This window comes from Thalassophryne amazonica, chromosome 12, assembly GCF_902500255.1.
Source record: "Thalassophryne amazonica chromosome 12, fThaAma1.1, whole genome shotgun sequence".
In the NCBI taxonomy this organism is placed as follows: Eukaryota; Metazoa; Chordata; class Actinopteri; order Batrachoidiformes; family Batrachoididae; genus Thalassophryne; species Thalassophryne amazonica.
Window position 1 is genome coordinate 30,556,513 of NC_047114.1, and position 19,201 is coordinate 30,575,713.

Consider the following 19,201-nt stretch of genomic DNA (forward strand, 5'->3'; position numbering starts at 1 on the left):
TTTAAGAAGTACAAATGCAACAATTGAGCAAAATGTGTAAAAAAAATTTATCTTGGGTTGCCAGTTTGGAGCATTTATGAATATGTAGTAAGCACTGACATGCACGTGCAAACTGAAGCCGGTGTGACTGCTCCTGTGGCTCCCCTCATCCCCTCAGTAAGCAGCTTGGAAGGTCAAGACTGGAACAGTTAAAGCAGGCTGCTTGTGTGAAGGTAAAAGCTCAGACATAGTTGTGGTCTTTCTTTGCACCCACTGAATGGTGATCATCTTGGTCGACTTTACCGCGAGCCTGCGCTTTGTAAGCCACGCCTGGGTACCTACAAGACAAAAAACACAGAGTGTGGCTGTGACTGGAGACCTAAAAACTACATAGCTGACAACAAATGAGACAGTTGGAGTTGCTTGTCTTCAGGCACTATTCTCCTTCCCGCTTTCCAAATGCTGTATGTCCAGTTTTGACCTGCAACTAGTGGGCACTGCCCCTCCAAACCCCACCTTATAGCCGCCTGTGCTTTTGTTTCTCTTTCATTGTTTTGCAGTTCTGTGAAAGACTCACTGTGACTTTTCATCTTTCATTATTTCTCTGAAAGCCAAAGATTTCAGGATGCCTCCGACAAGGAGGATCCCTCCTCCAATCCAAGCCACAAAAAGGGCCGGGCCAAATGTGTATCTATGGAGACGGAAATGCAACAACATTCAAGTCAATGAAAAAAGGTCTAACATATGAATAATTACAAATTCACATAACTATATGTAATACCGCTGTGCCCCCATTCCTCCTCCCATTCCTCCTCCCATTCCTCCTCCATAGTTTCCTCCGTAGTTTCCTCCGTAGTTGATGGACATTTGGAAAGAAGCCACAATCTGGTTGGCATAGATAGAAGCTCCTGCAATGCCACACACACCTGTGGAAGGAGTTCAAAGTGAATATGGTTGAATCTCCAAACAATTTGTTCAACAATAATGCCTGGAAAAAGTCCACCCCTTCCCCCCTGGATATCCAACCATGAGTTAGGTCAACTGATGAAGCTTTTCTGGATGAAGAGGGAATAAACTAAACATATTTATTTGACCTGACTGAACCTACTGGATACCATCAATCAATCAATCAATCAATCAATCAATCAATATTCATTTCTATAGCCCTTTACAGCAACCAAAAGGTGACCAAAGTGCTTTAAAGTAAAAATCAAGGAACAAAATTCACAGAATTCAAAGCAAACATACAATAGAATTAAAAAGGCACATAAACACAAGACATGTCACAGCAACAAATAAGACTTGAGCTTTGATTTAAAAATGTTTGATCAGAAATAGTGCATAAATCAGGGGATAACTTGTACCACAGTTTGGGCCCAGCTACCACAAATGCTTGATAACCCCAGACCTTGTATTCTGACCTTGGGACTTCTAAATAAATTTGACCAGATGACTGCGGTACCCTTCTGCAGCTGCAGATAGATACAATTTATGACTACTAAGATGAGGTAAAACCATTAATGGCTTTAAAAACAAACATTAAAATTGATTCTAAAGCAACCTGGAAGCCAGCGGAGTGAGTAAAGTACAAGTGTAATATGCTCACGTCTGGAAGTGTTCATTACAACATGAGCAGCAGTATTTTTGCACAAGTTGGAGATGTGCAAGAGAAGACTGGTTAATACCAGCATAAAGTGCATCACAGAAATCAAATGTGGAGCTGATGAAAGCATGAATGGCCATCTGAAGATCACTTCTACTGAGAAAGGGCTTTACTTTAGCCAGACGTAGCTGGAAAAAACTTGCTTTGACAACAGAGTTGATCTGTTGATCGAACCTCAGACAGCTGTCAAATATCACTCCCAAATTCTTAATAGCTGGTTTAAAAAGATTAGCCAGAACACCAGTTTTACAGTACCGCATTCATCATTCCAGAATGTCCAAACAAAATTATCTCAGTTTTACTGTTATACAGGTAAAGTAAATTTTGAGACAGCTACTGCTTTACATCATGAACACAATTAAATTATGAATTCAATGCGTCTCTTCCATTAGTCCTTATAGGCAGATAGCTTTGCAGATCATCTATGTAACAATACAAATAAAAGGACAGATTGTACGTGATTTATGATTAACCCTAAAGGCAACACATACATGAAAACAGAATAGGGCCAAGAATATAATGAAAATAGAATAGGGCCAAGAATAGAACCCTGTGGTACTCCACTAGAAAGAGGGCCATCTGATGATGACAAGTCACCAATTACGTATAACAGAACAAAACTCCTCTCAGCCAAATAGGATTAAAACTAGATGACTGAAAATGTCCATAGACATCTCCCACTTGGAATTGATCAGACTAACATCTTCTGGCTAAGCAAAGCTTTACATTCAAGTTGTAGAATATCCCCTATTAAAAACACAATTTAGGCTTTGACCATCTCAATTAGACTTCTCTAACAGTATGTCATATATAGTTTACGTTTGGTGGGCCTACCTACCTATGTAGACATTTGTTTTCATTTTAAGGCTCAAAGGCACAGTCTTTACATTTTGTGCAGTGTGTGTCTGTGTATGTCTCAGAAAAGTCTGAGATATGTTAATAACAATTAAGGTGAACTTTGACTTAGTACATAGAAAATATTTATCATCCCACATCTTTTAAATGTGGTTTTAACATTTCTGCAGAAATGTAGGACATCAATATTAAAGAAAAAAAAAGAAGTTGTGTACCAGCTATGATGAACATGATTCCAGCAGTGAGGCTCATCTTGGCCTTGGTGGTGTCTCCCATGCTGGTCATTGTGAGGCACTTTAAGGAGAAAACTGAAATCAAAGTTCCAAGGATGCTGAGCACCACGCCCACGATCATCAGCGCCCTCACAGCCTGGAAGGAACCTGATACACACACACACACACACACACACACACACACACACACACACACACACACACACACACACACACACACACACACACACACACACACACCTTCAGACTCAAACAAAACACAACTCACTTCTCTTTTGAATACTCTTTGAAGGGAATCATATGGCAAATGATATAGACCAAAATGACCTTACGTCTCCATGACAATGCTTTAAACCTGCACAGAAGATGTGTGGTGTGAGTATGCTGTTGGAACCTGCCCTCTGCTTATTGTTTCTTCCCTTTCTGATAACACTATTGACTGTGGACCCACAATGCACTGCTGCTAGAACAAATACTGATACTGTGCCTGATGCAAGAACAGGAATTAGTGTGAAGATGACAGAATCTGACATACAAGAAAATTTGAAAGCAATATCATTGAAAATTAGATTTAAGATGATTTGTACAAAACCAGTGTGAAGAGATTTGTGTTTGATGCCCCATTTTAAATTAATGTTCTCACACACATTTGCTCGTCACAAAAAACAAATGTGTCAAATTGCTTAAATACTTGTAATCAAAGTCAGTGTGATCTGTATGACTGAAATATTCAAATCTAAAGCCTCAGGGTTTTTTCTGTTGTGGCACCAATAAACAAAAAACTAATACATTTCCATTTGTACATATCACTTTGTTTCCTTACTATATCTTCAAATCTGGCTAGACTTCAAGATCAGGAGTGTGTAAACAACTGGGGGTGGAGAACTTAAAGATGTGGACACAAGTGGTGACCTAAATCAAATGTGGCAGGTTTTTTTTTCCACAGAAAGACCCTGAAAATTGCCAGATATTGAATTGTTGTCACCAATATCGTCACGAAGAGATGTTTAATCTCTGAGGGGACTCTGAATATCACCCAAAGTAGTCATAGTGTATGCCTTGGTGAACATTCCAAACTACAAAGTACCTGAGACGGTGACCAGTGATGGCACTGAAGGTAGACAAAAGAAGATTTGTTAGAGGAATCAGGGAGCCAGTGACACACCATCTGTGGTCTAGTGTCCCTTAGTCTGCTTACAGAGGAATCAAAGCACTATAATGTTCTTCCAAACGTACAGCTGTGAACCACTAAGGATGAACCAGGTAACAGTGAGTAAATTTTGATGAATCTGTGGGATCAGGACTAAACCTCCTGCTAGGTGGAGATGCTGTTTTCATGGTGTTGCAAACAATCATTGCTTCCATTTTGGAGACAGCTGTCATTCCTAGACTGGAAGAACTGCAAGGGATTCATTGGGATGGTGGATACAGTGACACACCACACCAACACATGCTTCTGGACCTGACCTGTTTACCAGAAAGCACATTGAAGACTCATATTGGTTCCACAACATCAGGAAGCTGTGATTGCACTATGCACAGTTTTTCCTGGTAAGGCTACAGATACAGCTGTTCAAACCACTAGAGAGCTGCGTGTCGTCAGAGCGAGCTGCAAAAAGTTTGTACCTGAGTTTTCTGAGGTGGTGTTTGTAGTTGCCATCTGCCACGCCGGTGTTTGCCAACCCGGACAGTGGGAATACCACCTCAACCGGCAACTTAGCCCCGTGACTGGACAGCAACAACGTCCGAGGCCCGCCCAACGTGGTGAATTCACTGAGGCCGCGCGCTGCGTCATTAAAGCCGCGCGTCACGAGTGCTGCTTCCCCGAGGCCTCGTGCAGCCACCGCGGATCCATCAGCGCGGAAACACCGAGGCCGCGCGGCACCAGCGCAGTGCAGATCCATCTCGGTGACAAACAACGCAGGCTGTTAACATCGGCGATCGTCAAGCTGCCCATAAGCCGACCATGGGGCCTAAGAAGGTTCTGACAGCGGAGGAAGGTGACGATATTAAAAAATCTCTGGACTTTCTATCAGAGGAGATTTTTGTTGTGAAGCAGCAACAGAAATCAATTATGGATCTGGTGGAGGAGGTGAAGGCATTACGGCTCCAGAACGCCGAGAAAGACCGGCATCTGGTGCAGCTGGAAAATAGAGTGGCTGAATTGGAGCAGTACACCAGAATTAACGACGTCATCATCACAGGTCTTCACATCAAACCACGGTCCTACGCACGGGCGGTAACAGATGAGAGCGGAGGGGATCCCAGTGAACAGGAGGTCAGCTCTGTGGAAAAACAGGTTGCTGATTTCCTCCTATCTAAAGGTATAGAAATGGATTTAAATAACATTGAAGCGTGCCACCCTCTGCCCCGGAGAAATGACGGTGATAAACGAACCGTCATCATGAGATTCATCAACAGAAAACACAAAACAGCACTGTTAAAACAAGGAAGAAAACTGAAAGGGATAAACGTATTCATCAATGAACATCTCACCAAACGGAATGCCGACATCGCCAGGAAAGCACGCTTCTTAAAGAAACAGGGAAAAATCCAGCACACATGGACTTCAAACTGTAAAATATTCATCAAACTGAACGGATCACCAGAACAAGCAAAGGTTATGGCAATAAGGAACATCGAGGAGCTGGACAAATATGGACAATAGGTATGAGGACTCAAACACATCACAGCACCATGATGCAGACTGGAGCAACCCACTCATCCACATCATCTACACCCGGAGACAAGAGAGACATAATGACTAAGGATAATGATCCGTTTATTTCTGCCCAGGAGCTCTGTCTAGATACATTTAATTATAATAACTCTGCTAACCACCCCTTCGAATCTGAAAATGATCCTGATACCTTTTTCAGTGAGAATATTGTGAGACAGTGCAAATATTTTACAGAAGAACAATTCAAAAATTATAAAATCAATGATGAAAATTTTTCAATTATACATTTCAACAGCAGAAGTCTTTCTCGTAATCTGTCCACTATTAATGATTGTTTGAAAACATCCAAAAAACGTTTTTCAGTTATTGCAATTTCAGAAACATGGTTAAATGAGGATAATAAAGATCTGGTATATCTTGATGGTTATGAATTGTTCCTGGTTAATAGGCAGATGAGAAGGGGCGGAGGCGTTGCATTGTTTGTAAGGTCAGATTATAACTGTAAACTCATTAACAACATGTCATTTACAGTGGACAACATCATGGAATGTGTTACCATAGAAATGACATCTATAAACTCCAAAAACATAGTTGTTAGTTGCATTTACAGAGCTCCTGGGACAAATATTGACACCTTTGAAGACATTATCTTAGGAATGTACAACAAAATCAACAGAAATAAGCATTTATTTGTCTGTGGAGATTTCAATATAGATTTTTTAAACCCTCACAATCATCCACAAATTACCTCATTTATAAACACCTTGTACTGTTTAGGACTGTTTCCAACCATCATTCATCCTAGCAGAATAACTATGGATACAACAACTCTCATTGACAATATTTTAACTAACATTATATCCAGTAATCTTAGTGGGGGACTACTGGTCAGTGATATCAGTGATCACTTGCCAGTTTTCTCAGTCTTTGCATTGGAGGGTTGTTGTATGTATCGAAGCAATATCAAATTCATGAGTAGAAAAGTAACACCTGAAACAATTGATAATTTAAGGGAGGATTTATCAAGTCAGAATTGGTCAGATGTTTTTGTTGATGATGTTGACAGGTCATATGATGCTTTCATTTCCATTTTTTCCAGTTTGTATAATAAACACTGTCCATTTGTTGACAAAATATATAGAAATCAATATAGCAACAAACCATGGATAACTAAGGGGCTTCAGAGGGCATGTAAAAAGAAAAACGTACTATATAAACAATTCATAAAACTACGAACTAAGGAAGCTGAAAGTAAGTATAAAAAATATAAGAATAAGTTAATCAATATCACGAGACTCAGTAAAAAAATATATTATAATGAGTTACTTGTCAAAAATAGAAATAACATCAAAAACACATGGAACATATTAAATGAAATAGTAAAAAAGAATAGAGTAACTAGAGATTATCCTTCATTTTTTCAGAGTAACAACTACATCACGACTGATAACGAGTCTATTGCTGAACACTTTAATGAATACTTCGTTAATGTGGGTAAAAATCTTGCCAGTAAAATTGACTCATCAACTAATAACTTCTGGGTAAATAATTCAATGTTTAACAAATCTGTTTCAATGTTCATTGGTGGTACTCATGAAAGGGAAATACTTGATCTGGTTCATGGTTCAAAAAGTAAGAAATCAACTGATTTTAATAATTTGGATATGGCTTTATTAAAAAAAGTTATTGATTATATAGTAAAACCGTTCAATTATACCGTTCAGTACCACAAGTACTGGTACATTTCCTTCTCAAATGAAAATAGCCAAAGTAATTCCTCTGTTTAAAACTGGTGACAAACACACATTTTCTAATTATAGACCTATATCACTCCTGCCACAATTTTCCAAAATTTTGGAAAAAATATTTGCTAAAAGATGAAATGATTATTTACTGAAGCATAACATCATTTGTGAAAAACAATATGGATTCAGAAGGTCTCGAACTACATCACATGCTTTGATGGACTTTGTGGAAAGTATAGCAACTGCAATTGACAATAAACAATACACAATAGGTGTTTTTTTTTTTTTTTTTTACAGAAAGCGTTTGACACAATTAACCATGGAATACTATTAATTAAACTGCAGAAATATGGAATCAGAGGTCTGGCATATGAATGGATAGCTAGTTATTTACAAGGCAGATTTCAGTATGTTCAATTCAATAATACAAATTCTGAACTCAGGGATGTCACATGTGGGGTGCCGCAGGGCTCAGTGCTGGGTCCTTTGTTGTTTATAATCTATATAAATGATATAAGTTGGGTGTCGAGTTCACTGAGATGTGTCCTTTTTGCGGATGATACAACTGTGTTCTGTAGCGGTGAAAATCTTGAACAGCTTCTGGACATAGTAGAGCAAGAACTGGAAAAATTTAAGGTTTGGTTTGACGCTAATAAGTTGTCACTCAACCTTGGGAAAACTAAATGTATTATATTTGGAAATAGGCACCCAAATGTAAAAATTTAACTATAAACAATAAGGAAACTGAGTTAGTATCAGAGAATAAATTTTTAGGTGTTATAATTGATAATAAACTTAGCTGGAAACCACATATAAATTATGTGAAATCAAAATTGTCAAAAACTATAGCCATTTTGTATAAAGCCAAAGACCTACTGCCACAAGAAGGGTTACTTACTTTATATCATTCTCTGATGGTACCATATATGACATATTGTGTTGAGTCATGGGGAAACACTTACAAATCAAATACAAATCCAATATTCCTTTTGCAAAAACGAGCCATATGAATCATCTGCAATAAACAATATCGTGAACCAACTCATTCTCTATTTGTGTCTTTAAATTTATTAAAATTCATAGATTTGGTCGATTACATTACAATTCAAACTTTATTTCGAGCGAAAAACCAAGCCTTACTGAGACATGTCCAGAGTCCGATTGAGGGAATCCAGATATAGTTTAAGAGGTTGTGCAATTTTTATGAAACCACCAGTAAGAACAAATGTAAAGGGTTTTTGTGTGTCTGTGGTTGGGGTGAGGAAATGGAACAAATGTTCAACAGAGGTTAGAATGAGTAGTACCTTAGTAAGATTTAAGAAACTACTCAAAAAGAACATTATGTCTAAGTATCATAAAGAAGCAAATATAATTTGATTTATATAGAATGTTCAATTTATAAGTGGGACTTACTGTATATTTGAATGTGTGGGTATGTATATGCGTATGTAGATATATAGATATATACATATACATATACACCTACCCATAAGTGACTGTGTATATGTATGTATATATTTATGTTTGTAAAGTATATACGTATGTATATAGGTATATATGGCACAGCCCAAGCAGAGGGTCACCCCCAAGAGCCTGGTCTGCTTGAGGTTTCTTCCTTATAGGGAGTTTTTCCTCACCACAGTTGCCTAGTGCTTGCTCTGGGGGTTGGTAAGGTTAGTCCTTACTGGCGTAAAGTGCCTTGATTCGACTTTCTTGTGATCTGGTACTATATAAATATAATTATAAGTGAATAGTATATTGATGTGTATGTCTGTGTGTCGACATGTAGTAGTGAATTTGTATTTATGTAAATATGACTGATTAGAATTGTTGGACTTGTACTAGCAGGGGTGGGCGCTAATAAGCTTTGCTTCAGCCCACACCCTTTCGGACTCACTAGTTTTGTCTGTGTTTGTTTGTGGAATTGTTCATTTTTTTTCTATTTGAATATTTTGTGTGCCGAATAAAAAAACTTTGTCACTTGTCACTTTGTCCTATCGCAGCCATAGAAGACAAACTCCTTCAGTGCTGTCTTGATGGCTTCCCCCACTAGTCTCCTTTTTGCACGGGTAATCTAAATTTTTGAAGAACTGCCTACTTCAGATAGATTTGCCAAACATTTAGGAATTACAGCCATTTACAGCACAATGCACCGGTTGTCCAATCACAAAGAAGCCAAGAACTCCCTCAGAGTAATTTGAACATTTTGATGGCTTCCCTCACTAGTTTCCTTCTTGCACAGTCATTCAAGATTTGGGAACAGTCTACTCCAGACAGATTAACCATACAGTGCTAGTGACTTGAAATGTTCATGTATTCTTCCCCTGATTTGTCTCAAGAAAAATGGCTGTAAATGTGATGATTTGGATTAACAATATTTCTTAAATTTAATATGACCAATTGCTTACGTTCCCTGAAGCAGGGTGGTGGCCAACTAGTTAGGTTCTCTTGTCTCTGGTGTGGAGGTTTCCACCCCTGCCCATTCTCCATGTAATATTTAGTTGCATCCTGAAGGGCATCTGGCAAAAAACGTGCTAAATCTACATGCATATCTGCTGTGGCGACCCCGAAACAAGGGACCAGCCGAAAGGACTTACTTGAATGAGTGAATGAATCTATTTATTCGGCACACACATACTCAAAAATAGCAAGAAAAAGCTCATAAAAAAAAAAATAATAATTTAACAACGTACCCATGTGCCCGAAAGGGTGTAAGCAGAAGCAAAAGCTTATGAATGTCCACCCCTTTAACCATAAAAACAAAAATGTACATATACGTATAGAAATATACATATACCCATGATAACAAATACAAAGTATAAATTAATCACCAAACTAAAATTTCAAAACACAGCCATGCAAACAACAGTACAGAATGCACAAACCCAAAAACAAAACAAAATCAATACATCTAATTCATCTTGCTATAACATGTAATTAAATGTTTTTTATAAAGCCTTTATGGCCTTATTTATGGGCTCTGAAAATAGAAACACAGTTTATGGACCCACATCCTGGTAATTTATTTTTATTATTATTATTATTATTATTATTATTATCGCTGCACCTTATAAAGGGCTGTGTCCTCAGAGTGGGAAAGAGGTTTTCGAGCTTTCAAAAATCCAGTCACTTCTTAGTGCTGTGTCTTTGACAGAGTTCAGTCAGAGATCACTCTTAAAAGGACAAAAAAAAAGGAGGGTTTGTAAATTTTCTCTGATACAAACATCTTAAAACTGATGTTTTATTATTAGCAGCAAATAAAATCTATATATTAAAAGTGAGTGGCCTCTGTGCACATGTATGTGTATTTGTGTGTGTAACTTTGATCATGCACAAACTGGGGAGAGCTGACATTAGCCGTTTGGTATGCTTATGTATTTTGGATCAAGGATGAATGCCGTGATTACAGAAAGTTGATAGGACTAATATTTTTTGGAGAAAGTAGGGATTTTAGCTAACACCAGTGAACAATGGACGTTGATCTCACCATTAATCAGTCCCTGGTAACCAGACAAGCTCTGAACAAAGGAAATACGTATCTCAACCTTGCCCGTTGTAAAACATGACATCAACTAAATGTGCCAAATAATAAATTGAATTATTCACAAAGCTTTCTCATTTTAATTTCCTGCACCTTCAGTTAAAATAATTATAGAAACTTTGCACAATTTATCTACTTATTTTATAAACACTACCCAATCTAGAACCCATGGATCCCCACGGGCAACGCATTAGGTAGCTTCAAAATGAATGTGTGCAAGAGAAAAAATAGAGCCAACAGAGTTTGTTCCTTATCAAAAGCAAACTTCAGGCACTGCCACATGGCTGATGTGTTTTTCTGAGTGTGTGTCTGTGGCGTAGCTGTCACACTGCGGGTCTACTTACTTGAAAATCCCAGCATGCCGTAGAGCGGGCGGCACTCAGTCATTCCCGACGAGGCGGTCTGGCAGTCCTGCCACAGACCTTTGTTGATGTAGACGGAAGTCACCACGTCTCCCTGTCTGTCCTTCACACTCCAATTGTTCATCCCAGTTGTAGCGATGAGACCTGCTGCCCCAATCAGGCCCAGAATGAATCCGCCGTTCTGCAGAACTGAAGGCGCCATGGTGCTCCCCTCTTTCAGGCCGAAGGACACTCACAGTTTGGTGTATGAAGGCGTTTGGTGGTGATACTGAGAATGCCTGTGGAGCAGGGGTGATGTTGGGTGTGGCGCTGGGCTGTAGGTTGGGCCTCACACCTGTTCCAGGTTGGTCTGTGAGGTGTGGACACTGATAGGAGTACCTGGCACCACAACTGGAACCAATCAGACTTTAAATGTAAACACGGGAGTCTGAGTCAGGGAGTCCGTAGGGTGCTGGATAAAACACCAACAGTTTCACTCGGAGGTGTGAGTCATACGTGAACTGGTCAGGCTGCAGGTCAGCCATTCTTTACAGGACTGGGTTTTTTGTTCTGTTGGATTTTCAGAGAACCAGCAGATATCACCAACATCTTTGAAACAGCACCACACGTGACCATGTGTAGGCGGAGCCTATCATCAACAGGTGTCCTGCAAATGTTGAGATATCTCACCTTCAGACCACAGAACACATAAGCTCCGCCTCTCCAGTAATACATCATAAAGGGAAGGTGGTTGACTTTGATCAGACTGTGAGTTTAATCAGGACGATTCAGGTAGGATGAGCTGGAAGGTCAGAGGTCAGGTTTGAATGTTCTAACTGAAACCTGGCAATTCATCTGAATAACTTAACGAACACACCCAGTTGTTCTGTAACGCCGACGGCTGATTGTGTGTCGCTAACGGCAACACAAATCCTGCCTCACACATTTCCGTGATTCAGACTTTTGCCTTATCGTTTTGTCAACAGTCAGGGAGAAGTTTCTGTTCTTCTATTATCATCAGTCTCAAACTCATTACTTCTCACAAACACACAAAAACCTGCAGTCACTGACCACAAGGAACCTAAGAAGAAGAAGAAAAAAATTCAAACTTCACTTTATATACCAAGTCCTGCTGGAGAATCAGGAACTCAACAACATGAACTGGAAACATCTCCAATCCAAGTTAGTGCAACTCTTCTCTGACACAAATCCACATCATCAACATATTTTAGTGACGTATTTTTGTGATCAATCTCTCAGCTGTTTAATTAATAAAGCATCAGAAAACTGACAAATATCCAAAACAGTTATTTTCCCAGAATTCAAGTCTTCAAATTACTTGTTTTGACCCAACAACAGTCCAAACCGAACACCTGTTTAAACCATTTAAACCAGGGAACTGCTAATTTACATTCATCTAGTTTCACAGTCTCAGAACATCTGGTCAGTTCTTCTGACTGCCTCTTTGTATGTTAGCAAGATATCTGTAGACTGACTAATCCTATTTTGATCAAACTCGGCAGGTACTTTCAGCTGAATGATGGGAAAAAGTTCACTAATTTGGTTAGGATCAGTCAGCTATCAAATGTCCAGCCTCATGCTATGATATAAAAAGGGGACTATTTTCATGGAAATTAGTTCAGATATTTTATTGTTAGTGAATCTGACTGGTTAAAAGCCAATGTATATTGCTTTTTTCCAATCAAGCCTGATATTTTGAAATATGCATGTGACCACGCTGTCTTCGCTGAGCACTATAGATCCAGGTTAAATTATTTAAAACTGCTTTTAAACACTCTTAATTTCAGCCATAGAACGTTATTTCAATCTACAGTAAATTGTTGTATTCAGTTGCAAATTTATTCTTTAGTAATCCAGTTTATTTTTGTAATTTCTAAACAATGTGTAGAAATATTTCAAATGAATTATACATCATATAAATATGTAAAATGCATTTAAAACTGGAATACTAAAGATACATAAAGATCTATTCTTTCATAATCTGATTTCTCTTTAGCAAATTCTAACAATGTCTAGAAATAAAGACCTTAGCAACAATTGAAATTAATAATCATCAAATTAAAATAAGAAGAACGATAAGGTAAGAAAAGCCTTTTTACCGCTTTGTGTATCATTTATTTCATACTTTAAGTGAGGTTTTGATGTTGTTTTTTTAAGCATTTCATTTGGGGCCCCAATGTGACTTTTTGAGGGGGATCAGAAACATCTCACTGACTGCAGTCATAAACACTGTTGGCATCAAAAACTATGAATTATGGAGTAAATAACACATGTAAAACATAAAACAAGCGTATGAACACACAATGGTCCCTCATGGACGCGTCGACTGTTCCCTCTATGACGTCAAACGGTTTAGGATCAACAAGTGAATGAAATGGTACTTACAGCTATTTTATGGTCATAATTAGGATTTTCAGACGTAAGCTAATCTTCCATTACTCCTATTTGAAGAATGCATTAATAGAAAGAAAATGATAAAAACCATGAAACAAGGTCTGATAACTTTCATTCCTAAATTTTATCAAGACAATTTATTAATCAAAAACTCACATCTCTTTAAAACACTGACTATGAAATGATGAAAAATTAATCTTGAAGAGATAATAAGTAAAAAGTAAGTCCCTTCAGCTGCTCCCTTGTTTGCACTCGGGGTCGCCACAGCAAATCCAAGGTGGATCTGCATGTTGAATTGGCACAGGTTTTACGCCGGATGCCCTTCCTGACGCAATTCCACATTGCATGGAGAAATGTGGCAGGGGTGGGATTTGAACCCGGAACCTTCTGCACTGAAACCAAGCGCATTAACCACTTGGCCACCATAATAAGTAAGAACCAAAATGGTTTTATGGTTAAACACTATATTCGTTCAGCTTCTCCCTTGTTTGCCTCGAGGTCGCCACAGCAGATCTGACGTGGAGCTGCATGTTGATTTGGCACAAGTTTGATGCCGGATGCATTTCCTGAGGCAACTCCATAACTTGGAGAATAATATCAGGCTAAAATTTGATCTAATGGATTATTTAAAATTTATCAATTCAGAGGGATTATTTCATTTTACTGATTTATTTAGATTGGTGCTTGTGATGGCATTACGATACTGTCACGAAAATGGGGTGCTATTCGTGATGGGAGGCACGAATGTATTTCGTGTTGGGGGTGACGGGGGAGGGGGTGTATGGTTAGGGTTAGGAGAAGGGAGACACTTAGGTTATGGTTACGGTTAGAATTAGGAGACGGGGAAGATTATAACTAGTAAAATCAATCAATCGATAAATAAATAAATAACAGAGTCATGAAAATTGGGTGCTTTTTAGGGATGGGTATCGAGAACGCCGTTTAAATCAAATGATGCTTCTTTCCAAACTTTGGAATACGAACAAACTGCAATCGATCTAAACGTTTTTTCCTTCCAAAATGAGACGTCCTGCACTGATGTGCAGCAGCCGGCTGGGCTCAGCTCAGAGGTATGGAGGGACATTCATGCCAGAATGTCTTAAAGGAAATGCTTTTGACAAACACTACAGATTTTATTTATGTCCAGAGATCAAGGATCGAGTGACCAATTTAAAATTTTGTGTTGACATAGAAAACCTGTAACGCCTACTTTTAGTACACAGAAATTCACAAGAGTTATCGATAACGGAATCGGTAAGGAACCGGATCGATAATGGCATCGATATTGATAAAATCTTATCAATACCCATCCCTAGTGCTATATATATAGATATATATATATATGTGTGTGTGTGTTCTCTCCAAGAACATTAAAAAAATATTATAATAGATAACAAGCAGCCAGCTGCTAAACACAATATAACAAAAGAAACCCAGAAAAAAATATGAAATGAATAGAAATAAATATAGATATAAAATATAAGGGGGTATAAGGGCTAGGAGATAGGGATAGGGGAATCAGTGGGCTACTTGGAGGCAGTAGTCGTGAATCCTGAAAAGGACGCCACAACTTATAAAAATTGTTTTGAGATCCGCCAATTGAATAAAATAGCTCTGAACATGTGTTTTTAAATATTTCACACAGCCCAGATGTATTTTGCATTTTTTCATCTGGATGTCTAACCTTAATCGACCTAGAGATGGTTGTGGGTGAAAATCCCACCAGATCGACAGTTTCTGAAACACTCAGACCAGCCCATCTGGCAACAACCACCATGCCAAAATGCACTGAGTTGCTGCCATGTGATTGGCTGATTAACTTTGTGTTAACAACAATTAAACAGGTGTACCTAATAAAGTTGCCGGTGAGTGTATATACAAAGACAGCTGGAATGAAAGAGGCAACATTCTTGAAAAGTTAAATCTTTTGAATTATTTTTAAATAAATAAACAGACAAAATTGTTTATGTAATAAAAACTGTCCCCACAGTGTAACTAAGTTGACAAAATGTCACCTCAGATATGAAGACATTAATATCCAAATACCTTCTTTAAAGTTGATGCGATGGAATTTAACAGACATGGAATGCACCTAACATATAAGAAAATACTTCAAGATTTGTCTCAAAGGAATTTTTTTTCTGGAAAATGACAATTTGATCATATTAATGCATGTAATGCCTGACTTTGCTCTTTTCTCCTTTGTATCTTAAACAAGATAAAAGAAAAGCAATCCAAACTTACAAAAACAGATGATAAATGCACATTTTTGTAACAGTTACCCATTTGTTTTGTTAATGCTCCTTCTCAATTCTCTTATGTTTTGGAGAAAATTTGTTGTAACCCACACCTAAATTACTAAATTTTAATCCAATAATAAAATGCTAAGAATTTGAGCTTCATCACAAGCTCATAATTATAACTGGTTAAATTCTACAGAATTCTACAGAATTTGAATTTGCATATAAAACAGGTAGAAATTTGGCGTTGATTATGCTGTTAGTGGTGTATTACTCTGTTTAATTGGATGCATCTTGCATGCCTCTTTCCTTCTTCATTAGGTTTTTTCAAGTGCAGCCCAAATGTTTGATACAAATTGAAATACAATTCATTTTTTCTGCGCGTCAGAAAAAAATAATAATGAAGAGTTTTGTGTGAGTCAGTTTGCGTGCAGATATTTTTTTTATTGCGTCGTTTGTGAACTTTATTTTCTTTATTTCAAAACAGTATCAAAATACCATCTTCAGGAAAAAAGTAGTTTTCCACTCTGTTCATCTTTTGTGCTCTGTTGATCTTTGGAAACACGTTTTCCCTTTTTTCCCCCACTCTCAAACAGGATATTTGGCGTTTTTTTTTTTTTTAAGTTTTTACGCACGCTTCTGCGCAAAGCTCCCCTGGGATCGCGCGCAGTTCTTGGACACGTGGGGTCCCCCTGCGATCCTGCGTGTCACACGCCGGAATCCAAGCCGGCTTTGCCGATGCCTCCGGGAAAGACGATGTAAGCCAGCTGAGGCTGGCTGACCGCGGACCAGGCGCTGCACGCGCACGGCACCACGCACCCGGGACTGGCGTGGGGCGCGTGGGCGTGCTGTCCGGGGCAGGCTAGTCCCCCGATCCCACCTCCACTCTGGTATCCAAAAGCGTGGTAGTGCAAAGCACCGACGGCCAGCGTGTGCGGGACCTCCGCCATCCGAGGGACAGTTCCGGTGCCGAACGGTGCCACCGGCTCCAGCATAGAGAACGACGACGAGGCCGGAGCGAGGAGCGCTCTGGCTCTGTCCCCGTGGACCAGAAAAGAGTCGGCGGAGAAACCTTTCAGCTGTTCCGCTGCGTCTCTGTACAAAGGGAAGAGGAACCGGTCCCGCTTCAGGAGGTTCTTGGCTTTGCGCCGCGGTCGGTACTTGTAGTCCGGGTGTTCCAACATGTGCTGAGCGCGCAGTCTTTTGGCCTCGTCGATGTACGGACGCTTCTCAGGGTCGGACAGCAGCTTCCACTCCGCGCCCAGCCGCCTGCTGATTTCTGAGTTGTGCATCTTTGGGTTCTCCTGGGCCATCTTCCGCCTCTGGCCTCTGGACCAAACCATGAAGGCGTTCATGGGCCTCTTCACGTGATCTAAAGCTTTGGACATTTCACACACCTGCGTTTAAAGCCACTTCTCCAAACAGCTCATGGTCCCTCTGGCGTGTAAAAAGTGAAGAAAAGATAAATCTCTGAGAGATATGTGGTCTGTAAGTCCAGCCTGAAGAGTCCAGACTGAAGAGAAAACCTGAAGACCGGTGAATAAAAGTCACACAATAAGCTGGGGAGCTTCTTTTTGGGAAGATGCTGGTGCTAGACATGTGAAGCAAACATCAGCACGCGCTGTCACAGAGAGCCAATGGGAACAGAGCGCACTAACCTCTACACAAAACCTGTCAGGAAGCCCCTCCTGTCCCTGCCATGTGCCCCCCCACCCCAAACCTCACATCAGAAAACACACATTAAACAAACAAAAAACACATTCACTTGGACACTTTAGAAGACTTCAGAGGTCATATGTGCTGCTGCTGCTCAAACCTAAACACTTTATTTAAATTATATCCCAGTGCACACAATCAGCTACAAAGGTCACTCAGAGGGCAACACGTGCACCTTGCCCTTTTGAAACAGAGGCAAATTAATTTTTTGGGATTCAGTGATTCCATGGTATCTGATTCTGTGTGGCCTTTACATTTGATACATTATTATTATTATTATTACTGTTGTTTCATTATTATTATTATTATTTAGAAAAAAATTTCATCTAACTTTGAATTTCCATTAATTCATTGCTTTTTTAATGATAGAAATATAGAGATCAGTGCTAACACTTGCTGCTAGTGTGGCTAAAAATACAGACAGAAAAACATACAAGTAAAAAAAAAAAAACATGAACAGGAATTAATATTTATTTATTTGTTTACCTATTTACCATGTATTCTCATACATCCCAACATAATCTGCTGAGGGTTTGGTGTCAGTGTTTGGACTTGTGATTTTTAAAAGAAGGTGCAACCCTTACAAATTTCATTGTTTCAAAGAACATTAAATAAGTGAAGTGTGTGCCTTGAGAAGATATAAAATTGGTCTTTTATTACACATAATTTAACTCAGTTTTTAACTTTATGGCAGATGTTCCCAGAGGCACCAAATTCCAAATTTTGACCGGCAAAAGCAGAGAATTTGTTATGTGGGCCGCTGAAGAGGAGGTACTGCTGGCCCACCACCACCAGAGGGCGCCCTGCTTGGAGTGCGGGCTCCAAGCACGAGAGGGCGCCAGACCCAGAAGAAGTGACAGCTGTCATTCATCCTCTGCACCAGCTGTCACTCGTTCATCATCATCATCACCACCATAAAAACCGGACTGCAACCCCACCTCCTCGCCGAGAAATCGCAACTACTGAAGAGGTAATTTCTCTGCTGACTGACACTTTGTGTGTAATAACCTGAACTTCTGTTGCAGCCGTTTTCCTGGAGTGTTGCCTTGTCTGGGGGATTGGCGTTTGGTGTGACAGCGACGGCTTCGCCTCACACCCCAACCCAGATAAGTGGTTAACCAGGAGCTGCACAAGTGTGTGATTGGAGGTGGAGGTGCTCCCTCCGGACTCACACTCATTCATCTTATCTCTGCTTTCTGCCAGCAGTACCAGGGTCGACAGCCGAAGACAGAGGCCACCTGGGGACTCGGGACTTGGCGGCTCCGGTGTTCTTCAGACCGTTGGTGGTGGAAGCCGTGTGGGACGCGGCTTCTCTCTCGTCGGGGGTCTTCTATCTTCGAGCCTGCCCACACGTCACCTGGTGTCAATTGACTGTGCAAATTTCTGTGAATTTAGTTGTGTATTATCACAACATTAAATTGTTACTTTTTGGCTTATTCATTGTCCGTTCATTTGCTCCCCCTGTTGTGGGTCCGTGCTACGACACCTTCCCAACAGGATTTCTCGGCCATCGTCATGGATTCCGAGGGGCGTCAACCCGAGCTTGAACGGCAAATGGAAGAGCCAGGAGCGCAGGCGTCAGCGGGAGGCGTGTTGAGTGAGCTGCAGCAGATCTTAACCGCCTTCACGGCTCGGTTAGATTTAGTGACCGAGCAGAATGTTCTCCTTAACCGGAGGGTGAGGCTCTCACCGCCAGGGTGGAAGCGCGCGATCAGGGCGCTGCTGCAGCCACTCCTCTGGCTGGTCCTGGGCCTGTAACAGACGTTCCACTGGTCGTTCAACGACCCCCCCCA

The 19,201-nt window shown here is 39.9% G+C and overlaps 2 protein-coding genes across 3 annotated transcripts; both read right to left on the minus strand.

The window, feature by feature from the left end:
* Positions 1 to 9: 9 nt before the first annotated feature.
* Positions 10 to 11,282, minus strand: cldn18 (claudin 18). Of its 2 annotated transcripts, XM_034183486.1 has the most exons (5): positions 11,041 to 11,282; positions 2,713 to 2,877; positions 761 to 905; positions 557 to 670; positions 10 to 317 (listed from the first exon to the last, which is right to left on the minus strand). In XM_034183486.1, exons 1-5 carry the CDS (start codon positions 11,258 to 11,260, stop codon positions 221 to 223), a joined length of 741 nt encoding a protein of 246 aa, XP_034039377.1. In that variant the 5' UTR covers positions 11,261 to 11,282; the 3' UTR covers positions 10 to 220. The 2 variants fall into 2 exon arrangements, with proteins under 2 accessions (XP_034039377.1, XP_034039378.1); XM_034183487.1 differs by lacking the exon at positions 2,713 to 2,877.
* Positions 11,283 to 16,399: 5,117 nt separating this feature from the next.
* Positions 16,400 to 17,086, minus strand: LOC117521192 (transcription factor Sox-14-like). The gene has a single exon (XM_034182541.1). It carries the CDS (start codon positions 17,078 to 17,080, stop codon positions 16,400 to 16,402), a length of 681 nt encoding a protein of 226 aa, XP_034038432.1. The 5' UTR covers positions 17,081 to 17,086.
* Between the last annotated feature and the right edge of the window lie 2,115 nt (positions 17,087 to 19,201).

Coding starts and splice junctions, on each gene's coding strand:
- cldn18 (XM_034183486.1), bottom strand. CDS start 11,260: ATGGCGCCTTCAGTTCTGCAGAACGGCGGATTCATTCTGGGCCTGATT. Junction 906..2,712: donor AATCATGTTCATCATAGCTG/GTACACAACTTC, acceptor CTCCTTCCACAG/GTGTGTGTGGCATTGCAGGA. Junction 671..760: donor GGAGGAATGGGGGCACAGCG/GTATTACATATA, acceptor CCGTCTCCATAG/ATACACATTTGGCCCGGCCC.
- LOC117521192 (XM_034182541.1), bottom strand. CDS start 17,080: ATGTCCAAAGCTTTAGATCACGTGAAGAGGCCCATGAACGCCTTCATG.